At 50.9% G+C, this 9443-nt stretch overlaps 1 protein-coding gene, 1 long non-coding RNA gene and 1 other non-coding gene across 3 annotated transcripts; 1 reads left to right on the forward strand and 2 right to left on the reverse strand.

The window, feature by feature from the left end:
* Nucleotides 1-4084: 4084 nt before the first annotated feature.
* LOC128779063 (aurora kinase A-like) lies at nt 4085-6419 on the reverse strand. Its single transcript, XM_053910131.1, is given in 2 exon segments — nt 4085-5424; nt 6271-6419. Coding segments are annotated over 2 exon segments (1041 nt in total). The 3' UTR covers nt 4085-4532.
* On the reverse strand, nt 5429-5535 carry LOC128772545 (U6 spliceosomal RNA). Its single transcript, XR_008416726.1, has one exon. It is a non-coding gene; the product is annotated as a U6 spliceosomal RNA (small nuclear RNA).
* Nucleotides 6420-7418: 999 nt separating the features above from the next.
* Nucleotides 7419-9118, forward strand: LOC109252250 (uncharacterized). Its single transcript, XR_002073902.2, has 3 exons — nt 7419-7571; nt 8111-8178; nt 9026-9118. It is a non-coding gene; the product is annotated as an uncharacterized LOC109252250 (long non-coding RNA).
* The last annotated feature ends 325 nt before the right edge of the window (nt 9119-9443 follow it).

The raw sequence follows: 9443 nt of genomic DNA on the forward strand, positions 1-9443 counted from the left end.
GTGAGGGAGTGAGGAAATCCCACAGATCATTGCAATAAGAGGTAAGAAGCGACACGGGTTCTAAGAACCCCCCCATGAGAAGGTTGGAGAGTGGGGAGATCGCTCCTGTGGCCGGTCCTGGGGCGCCTTCCCCGAGGGACGCTGGCAGGATCTATGGGACCTCAGGAGCCAGAGAAAGGAGGGAAAAGGCGTTTGGGGCAGAGGAGCTATGGGCAGAGGCAAGGAGAGGGGCAGGCCTGGACTGAACCTGGCTTGGCCAAGGCCGGGCTGGGAGGTTCATCTTCAGCTAAGCTTTGGCCATCCTGGGATGGCCCCAGTGCCATGCTGAGGCTGGGGTCTTCCTTATGCGGTCCTGCCCTTGTTGATCCCCATCCCCTGAGGAAGAAGTAGGAGGTAGGAAACAGGGAGCCATTAGGTCTCCAAGAAGAGAGTTACAGGGGACATCTTTGACTTAGGTACGCAGTGGACATAAACAAAGAAAAGTGACAAAAAAGGGCCAAGGATGTCTATGGACATTCACACATTCAGAGAAGGGGAAGGTCTGAGACCTGGGTTTCCAAGCCAGCACCCAGCTCTGCTTTTTGCTTCCTGGTGTCTACACTGCAGGCAGCCAGCTTCCAGCCATCCAACTACCCCATCCTTGGACTGTCATAGACGGCCCACTGCATGCAAAGAGTGCAGGGAGACATCAGGTCCCCTTGTTCCTCTTAGGAACAGGCTGGGCTATCGCCCATGAGTGATGGCAGGGCTGTGTTTAGATTTGCACTTACCTAGTTTCGAATCTGTTTTACACGGTTGCGCTGCGTCTCTCTGGCAGGTACCTCCTCCACCAGTACCGATAAGCCTGGGGGTTTCATTCACCTTGGATTTGGGGTTGCTAGATTGTACGCAGTTCACACAAAAACTTGACTTAACCCTGACCTTTCCATTCACCCGTTTATTATTCAATGTATGATCTGACAGGCGCAGAGATGTGGTCTGGACCCTCTCCCTGCACTCTGGCAGGGGCAGCCGCGTCACCTCCAAGAGCAAGGGGACACACTTTAGGAAACCACGTTCTGGGTCATGTGGCTTCCCATTCTGCAGGTTTGCAGACAGTGACCGGCTCTCTTTGGCCTTCTGTCACAACCAGGGACAGTGACCACAGTGAAAGTCTCCCCCGCTGTGCTAAGTCAAGCTCAAGTCTGAATAAGTTCCAGCCTCTAATTGGGCTCAATCAATTCGTCAACAGAACCATCCAAGTCCACGCTTTATTCAGTGCCTTCTGGTGCTAGATGCCATGGCCACTCCAGAAAATTCCTAGGGTTGGGCCTCTTCTCGGACAGAGAGAAGGACCGTTGCTAAATGTCCACGGAGCACGTGCTCGGTGCAGTCGGTGGGTCAAGGAAGGTGTAGGGCGTGCACTCCATGCACCAGAGTAGGTAATAAGCCAGACGCACGTACGCCCCATCCACAAGGTGCTGTGTGCCAGGTGCTGATGGGACACAATGCATGACCACAGGTGTGTGGAAGATGAGCCTTTGAGCCTGGATTTTAGGAATGGGGAGAGCATCAACAGGTTGAGAGAGAAGAGAGGAGGGCTTGCAGGGTGGGGCAGCCTGGGGCCGTGGGCAGACCGGCTCTTCCCAAGGGCTTGCCCGGGGAAGGCAATCAAGGTTGAGACAGCAGTGTGAAAGGCGGAGCCTCGAAGTCGCCTTCTGGAAGCTGGCTGGAGAGTCGCTGCCCGGGGAAAGGAGAGATGGGAAGCTAGTAGGGCCCAGAAGCCTCTTTGCATGTGGGCAGCGCCCTTCCTGTGCTGCGGGAACAGAACCTTTGGGAACAGCCACGTCCTGCTCTGTGATGTGTGCTGCTTGGCGGTGGGGACCTGCCCATAGCACCTGGCTCTCCTGCCTGTTGACTGGCCAGGGGGAAGGTGGCTTCTCCTCGGAGGAGCTCAGGGGTCAGCAGGATTCTTGTTTGTGCCACTCCGGTGTGTGCTGGGATGGCCCGAACGGGAGCTGAACGCACGACTGCTGGCCCCGGAGAATCTGGCTCAGGTCAGTTCTCACTTACAGAACATCTGCCCCGTGGCTGAGACCAGGACAGTATGGGGGAGTCAGGGACAAGGTGTCAGCCGTGGACCCAGGGACTCTCAGCTCGGCGGGACTTACCGGCAGAGCCAACCGTGGTGAGTGGGGTAGCTGCACAGGGCTGGCTGGCACCAGGCTGAGGGGAGGGCCACCTCAGTGTCCCTGCTTTGTCCTAAAGATGGGGGCTGGGCCACGGGGCCTCCCTCTCATGGCTTTGCTAAAGCAGCAGCCATTGCCGTCTGCAAAAGAGTTGGCAGACAAGACTAGCCCTGAGATAAGCGAGTAGGTTTTCAAAAATGTTTCTGATGGTCTCCTCAACGGAAGCTCAGGGTGGATGACTGCTGAGGAGCACACACATCTGCCCATGTAGCCTGGGCGGCTGTCCAAATGCCTCTGTGCCCAGAAGAGAGTCCCACAGAGGAGTCCACGTATAGGAGCCAGCATAGGGTGTCAGTGACCGAGGCATGCATTTTCTTCCTTCATCATCCGTATACTCAGAACCCCCCCCCCCCCCCCCCCCCCCCCCCCCCCCCAGGACAAGGAGCTAACTGAATGGTGGCTGTGCAGGGCAGGGAGGGGGGAGCCGGACAGCACATGGCCCCTGGCCACTCTCTAAGGTTCCTGGGCTGTCCCCCCCTCTAGGGGTCTAGGTTGCCCACTGAAGAAGGGAGAAGGGAGAATAGAGAAGAAAAAGTGAGATCCACGGGCGCATTGGGCTGTCAGAAAGCCCAGAGAACAAACATCACAACCAACCCGGAGAAAGGTGGGTTGAAACAGAGATCGTGTTGGACTGACCTTTGAGTCTGAACAAGAGACAGAAGCATGTAGGAAAGCTTTTCAACACCACCCTGGAAGAAATAAAAGCAAGGAGGGACAAGTTGATTGGTCAGGATCCCTGTAAAGAGTGTGCCCTCTTCAGGCTGAAATAGGTCCACAGTGTATTTTAAGATCTGTATGTATCAGGGGAAGTTCAAACCAACAGACTCTGCCTACTGTGTTGGCCGTGGCCGTTGAGACTGAAGTATTTGAAAGCATGGAACACAGTCCTTGCCTAGAGGAGCAGGAATAACCAATAAAGACAAGACCTTATGTACTAATCTTCCCAGTGAGCAATCCCTAGTTTCTGAATTACGAGGAGGTCCATTTTGCAAAGTATTCTGAATTTTCTGAATCCACTCAAGTTTACTATTATTTTTTATCAGGTAGGATGGTAACCAGTGTCTGCTTCCTGGGCACTCGGGAGTCTTCAGACCCGCTAATGCAGGATTCAAGGACACACAGCATCGTCATTGGGAAGGGCAGCAATTAGGAGAGTACCACCCACCCTTCATTAATCACGGTTTCTGAACTAGAGATACAGAACTTCAATCTCGGTGCAAGAATTGCAATCGTGTTTTGAAAATGCCCCAAATTCTGGAGTGCCTGGGTGGCTCAGTCATTCAACATCCGACTTCAGGTCGTGATCTAGTGGTTTGTGAATTTGAGCCTCACGTCAGGCTCTGTGCTGACAGCTGGGAGCCCGGAGCCTGCTTCAGATTCTGTCTCTCTCTCTCTCTCTCTCTCTCTCTGCCCCACCCCTCTCTCTCTCTCTCTCTCTCTCTCTCTCTCGGAAATAAACATTAAAAAAAAAAAAAAAGAAAATACCAAAAATTCCTGAATAACCCCAGCATGGGTGTAGAGTGGTGTAAGGCTTGTACCCAGGCAGCAGAAATGGTGACTTTTTTTTTTTTAATTTTTTTTAACATTTATTTATTTTTGAGACAGGGAGAGACAGAGCATGAATGGGGGAGGGTCAGAGAGAGAGGGAGACACAGAATCTGAAACAGGCTCCAGGCTCTGAGCTGTCAGCACAGAGCCTGACGCGGGGCTCGAACTCACTGACTGCGAGATCATGACCTGAGCCGAAGTCGGACACCCAACCGACTGAGCCACCCAGGCGCCCCAGAAATGGTGACTTTTTTTTTAATTTTTTAATTTTTTTATTTTTTTTTATTTTATTATTATTATTATTATTTTTTCTATACAGAAATCTTTATTTTGACATTTAAAAGAAAGAATCACATGTTCATCCTGACAGCCTTCCCAGAGTCGGCCACCGAGGAAGGCAGATGCACACGTAGGGACCGGATGGTCATTGCACACCTCTTTCACCGATGGAGTCGGGGCGGAGTGGCCACTCTCCCCGCAGTCGGGCCCCGAGCTGCCTTCCACAAGGACACCCTACTTGAGATAGGCCGTGGGGAGGCTGCAGGTGAACTTCGCCTCCGGACTGTGAAGTGGCCACAAGTCCTGTGGCTACTTTCACTCCAGAGTGCACTGTTCGCGGAAGCGGACTGACCGGGGAGGGTGAGGCACCGCCTGCTCGGTGGGCCCTTGTCTGCGGTGCCCTCGGTCATGGGTCACGGCCAGGCCGTCAACAGTGTCGCCAGCTGGGCCTCGTGGATTTCTCCCCCTGCAGGATTCTTAAGATTGTTTGCTGGTTGATTCTTTGCTTTTTTGGCTACCTGATGGTTTGGATGAATTTGCCGTGACCCAAGGGTGTTCAAGTACTTCTTTGAGAGTCGGTCTTTGGCTGGGATTATGTTTCAACAGTCTTGAGATGAGGTCCCTGGCTCCCTCCGGTACAAAGTCAGGGAACGTGAATTCAACCCGCGATATTCTTTTGTAGGTCTCTTGGTATGTGCTCGCCTCAAATGGAGGCTTCCCAACTAGAAATTCATAGCAGAGTACCCCAAGGCTCCAGAGATCCACCTTCTCGTCGTGCATTCGGCCTTCAATCATCTCTGGAGGCAAGTAGTCCAAGGTGCCACAGAGGGTGGTTCTCCTGGAGGATGGGGCGTGTACCGACCATCCAAAATCTGCAATCTTAAGCTCTCCAGCTGAACCAAGGAGCAGGTTCTCTGGCTTAATGTCTCTATGAATGACTCTCTTTGAGTGACAATAAGACAGGGCATCTGCCAACTCCGTGATATAAGTAGCAGTTCTCTGCTCATCAAACTTGGACAGTTTCTGAAGTTCTCAGTAGACAGCTCCAAGAGGTGCATATTCTAGAATTAGGTAAACTCTGGTGGCGTCGTGGAAATAACCATACAGTCTGAGAATATTCGGATGCCTAAGGTGGGACTGTATTTCTACTTCTCTTCTCAGCTGATGCTCGACTCCTGCTTTCTCCAGCTGAGCTTTAAATAATACTTTAAGAGCCAGGATAAACTTGCTTTGTTTTTCTCTCGCCAAATAAACATTACCAAACTTTCCTTTACCCAGCGGGCGACCGATTTCAAAATCTTCCAAAGCCCACTGCCTTTTTTTTGATTCTTCATTTTTCTGTTTTGTTGTCAGTTCCTTTTCAGAATTATTTCAAAAATATGGAACGCTTCACGAATTTGCGTGTCATCCTTGCGCAGGGGCCATGCTAATCTTCTCTGTATCGTTCCAATTTTAGTATATGTGCTGCCGAAGCGAGCACGGTGACTTTTAAATAAAAGGCTTAGCACGTGCATGGGGGCTGCTGTCTGCACAGTCAAAATACAAGGACATCGTTTGGTATGGAGTTTCCTTTGCTTTGACAAACTTCATGCCTCTTTGGGGAAGGGCGAGCTGATTTTCCAAACTCTGCCAACACTCTCCCTTCCAGTCACCCCTCCCGGCCCCTCCAGTCTTGGGCGGAATGTGGGTGATCTGGGGGGATGCGACGCGCAGGGGGCCCAGGTCACTGGAGAAAACTGAGTCTGAACCAGTTTCTGCGCACCTCCGTCGGGGCCTCTCCAAGAGCCCGCGCGCTCAGGCCTCTCTCGGCCTTAAGAGGAGGCTCCCGCCTGAGCCGGCGCTGGGGCTCTCCCGACGAATGCTAAGTAGCTCCCACTCATCCGTGTAAACACGGGCGTCCTGGCGTTTCCAACAGGCATTATGCAAAGTGATAAATTGCCCCTAGAAAGGCCTGATCAGCACGTGGGCGCTGGCTCCCGGCACCGGGCTCCGCGGAGCCCTTGAAGTCGGCTGGCAGCTCCCGCAGATCGCCCGCGGAGCCCCCCACCCCGCCCATCCCCCCCGACCCCTCTGGCTCTCCCGCCCCGGCAGCGCGGGGCGCACCCCGGGAGCAGCCACGCCCGGGGCCTGCACGCGCGCGGCGGCCCCGGTGGCGGGCGGGGAGCGCGCGTTTCCCTGGGTTAATTAGAAGCCGGAGTCGCTGAGCCCCGCCCGCGGCCCCGCGCTCCGCCCGCCGGCCTTTGATCGCCCGCGGCCCGCGGGCCCCGCAGCCCGCGCCTCGGCGGGCAGGTGGCGGCAGCGGGGCGCGGCGCGCTCCCCGCCACGCCGCACATCAAGGCCCGGCCGGCCGGCGGGCGCCTTCATTAGCAGCCTGAAATTATAATATTATGTTAAAGAACAAAGCTGCTCCCCGGAAAAATATGTGCTGCATATCTGACAAAGATAAATTGGATTATTCAAAATATTCCTGATGAAATGTTACATTTTGCAACTAATTATCAATCTGTTTTATCTGCAGACCAGCTGGGCATTTTTTGTGCATGCGAGGCCTGCCTCCGCAATGATCTTAAGATGTCACCGTAGCGTTTACATCTTTTATTTCAAGATTTAAATAACTAGGAAGTAGCTAATGTAATTCACTGCTGAGAAGAAAGGCGAGTTCCTTGATTCCTTTCCAAAGCGATCTCCTCCTAATGAACTTCTTTGGACTGTGAGTAATGAGGCTTTATTCAAATAATGTTTAAGGAAGGCTCTGTCAGAGTAATTTCTAAAAAAAAAAAAGGGGGGGGAAACCAATGTTTAATACATTTAAAACATCTCTATTCATAGGATATTAGCTCTGCAAGCCCACAATAGCCAGTGAGACTTCTGTCTTGCTCATTCTGCTGAACTTGGCCGCGGCCAAGCCCTTCGATGCCCCCGCAAAGCGGAGGACTCGGCCCTGCTTTTCATCCGGCGTTTTCCAGAGCTAATATGTTTAAGATACTCTGGGTTGTTATAAATCCTGGCCATTAAGAAGATTCAGCTTTCTGCTCTTGTCTCCCCATCAAAATCTCTCTCCTGTTCTGATCTATCTTGGGGATTGGGTCAATATAGTGTTCTTGTTGTTTTGTGAACATTTTATGGTTTGAGGCAGCAGAAAAACAGAAGCTGACAGTTTCTTGGCCGTTCACACTTTCCTGGAGGGCAGGGGGGTGGCTGCAAAGTGCACTCCACCTATACGTTTAGCAGTCAGTGCACTTGTTCTGCTGTGGCCGAGGCATTCTCCACTTGGATGAAAGAGAAAGACTCAGCTCTCGTGTGTAAACACACAGAAGTGCTTTCCGACCTGCTCTGCTCTGTACTGTGTTTCAGCGACTGCTAGAAGGGTATCCCCACAGCGAAGCAATCTTAGATCTTCAGCCAGAGTGGACCCTTTGGCGACAGCGGACGGAGAGGGCGGCGCGGGGCTTCGTGCCCATTGTACAGACGAGAAAGCTGAGGCTCAAGGAAGTAGAAGCAGTGACTTGCTCGAAGGTACCCTGGGAGGCAGGGTGGGTGCAGGGCTTGTAAGCCTCTGCACAGCCCCCCACCCCCCCACCCCCCGGGCTCCGACACGCATTCTAAGCGCTCCACTTAGACGGATGAAAGATGAATTTATAATTGATGGGAGGAACACGTGGGAACCTGTCAGGATGTGGATTTCCCTCCTCAGTTGAGAGGTCTTCAAAGTGGTTATGAGGGAGCATGCCAAGGAAAATCAAGCAGCCATTTTCCCCACTAAAAATGACAGAACGTACATTCTTCTTGCTTTTCTCATTGATTTCATTCTGACTGCTTTTCCATAAAATTATCCCCAGACAGGTTCTCAGAGCTGTCACGAAGCCATTTGAAATTTTGCATGAAGCACATTTATGTGTGCATTTCTATATCTATCTAGATAACTCCCCCCCTCCCTTATTTGGCTTGGTTAGAAAATGTCTTTTGTTCAGACTGCAAAAGAAAATTACACCTGATCTAACTCCCTGCCTGATTTGACTCCTGGGTATTTTATTTTGACGTTCCTATATTAATAGTCAAATTGGAGTGCTCAAAAACATAAGGACTTAACACCGACTGGACCTCCCTAAGTCTGTGCTTTCTGGTGAGTCTCACCTTCCGTTTTTCAAATGCTTGTTTCTGCCAAGATGCCTCTTTGGTGAGAATCCATGGTGGTCCTGGATGTGGAGGTGCTGGGGACTCTAAGGGCTTAGAAGGGACCCCACTGGCCTTTGGTTTTCCCAGTCAGTCTCCTGGGTCTTTTGCCCAAAGTGAATTTTGGGCTTTCATCAGATGATGGGGGTGGGGGGTGGGAAAGCCTGAATGGAGAGTGTAATCTCTTGTCACCAAGATGGGAGATAACTGTTTGTAAAGTAGCAAATACTGGGCCCTGTTTTTTTTTTTTTTCCTAAAAGAATTTCTAATCTGAAAATTGTTCATTTATATTTTGGAATCGATAAAAATGGTTTTCGTTCTCTCTTCTGTAGAAGAGTGACGTGTGTGTGTGTGTGTGTGTGTGTGTGTGTGTGTGTGTGTGTGTATGTGTAAATTATTCAATCATCTTAACAGGATGTGGTACAAGGAGATGCTAGAATTCTCCTGAAAAGTTTGCTCTGTCTTTCTTATTCACCTAGAAGGCGTCTCTGTCCTGCATTGGTGGAGGGGACCGTCTGGGTTCACAGCAGCACTTTGCAAAATTCTTTAAAATTGTGTAGATTAAGGGTTGGCCACCGTGCCTATGAGGGGCCGGATAATCAGTACATTGGGTTTGCAAGCCGTGCTGTTACAATTACTCAGCTGTGTCACTGCAGCTTAAAAACAGCTGTAGACAACATGTAAAGGAATGAGCGTGGCTGTGTTCCAATAAAACTTTATTTATGGGCATTGGAATTTGAATTTTATATGATTTTCATGTGTCATGAAATATTATTCTTCTTTTGATTTTTTTTCAGCCATTTACAAATGTAATAACCATTCTTAGTTTGTGGGCCATACAAAAACAGACGATGCCCGGATTTGGCCCACAGGCAATGGCTCGTCCCTGCTGCTTTGGAGTTTGAGGTGGGTCCTTCTCGCTGTTCTGCCCCCTTGGCTGCTCTTGTAGGAGTGAGTAAATATACAAATTCGTATCTGCTTTCACAATATTAAACTCTCTCTTAGTCGCCCCCTCGGTTTTACGGAGACAGAATCGACCTATAACATTGGATAAGTTTAAGGCATGCCACGTCATGGTGTGATATAAGAGTATATTGTAGAATCACGGCCACAGTTCACTTCACGTCCGTCACTTCTTACAAGACGCTTTTTCATGTGATGGGAACTTTCAAGGTCGACACTCTCAGCAACTTTCAAATACGCAGTACAGTAGTG

Source organism: Panthera pardus, unplaced genomic scaffold (genome assembly GCF_024362965.1).
Source record: "Panthera pardus isolate Hobbes unplaced genomic scaffold, ASM2436296v1 HiC_scaffold_22, whole genome shotgun sequence".
In the NCBI taxonomy this organism is placed as follows: domain Eukaryota; kingdom Metazoa; phylum Chordata; class Mammalia; order Carnivora; family Felidae; genus Panthera; species Panthera pardus.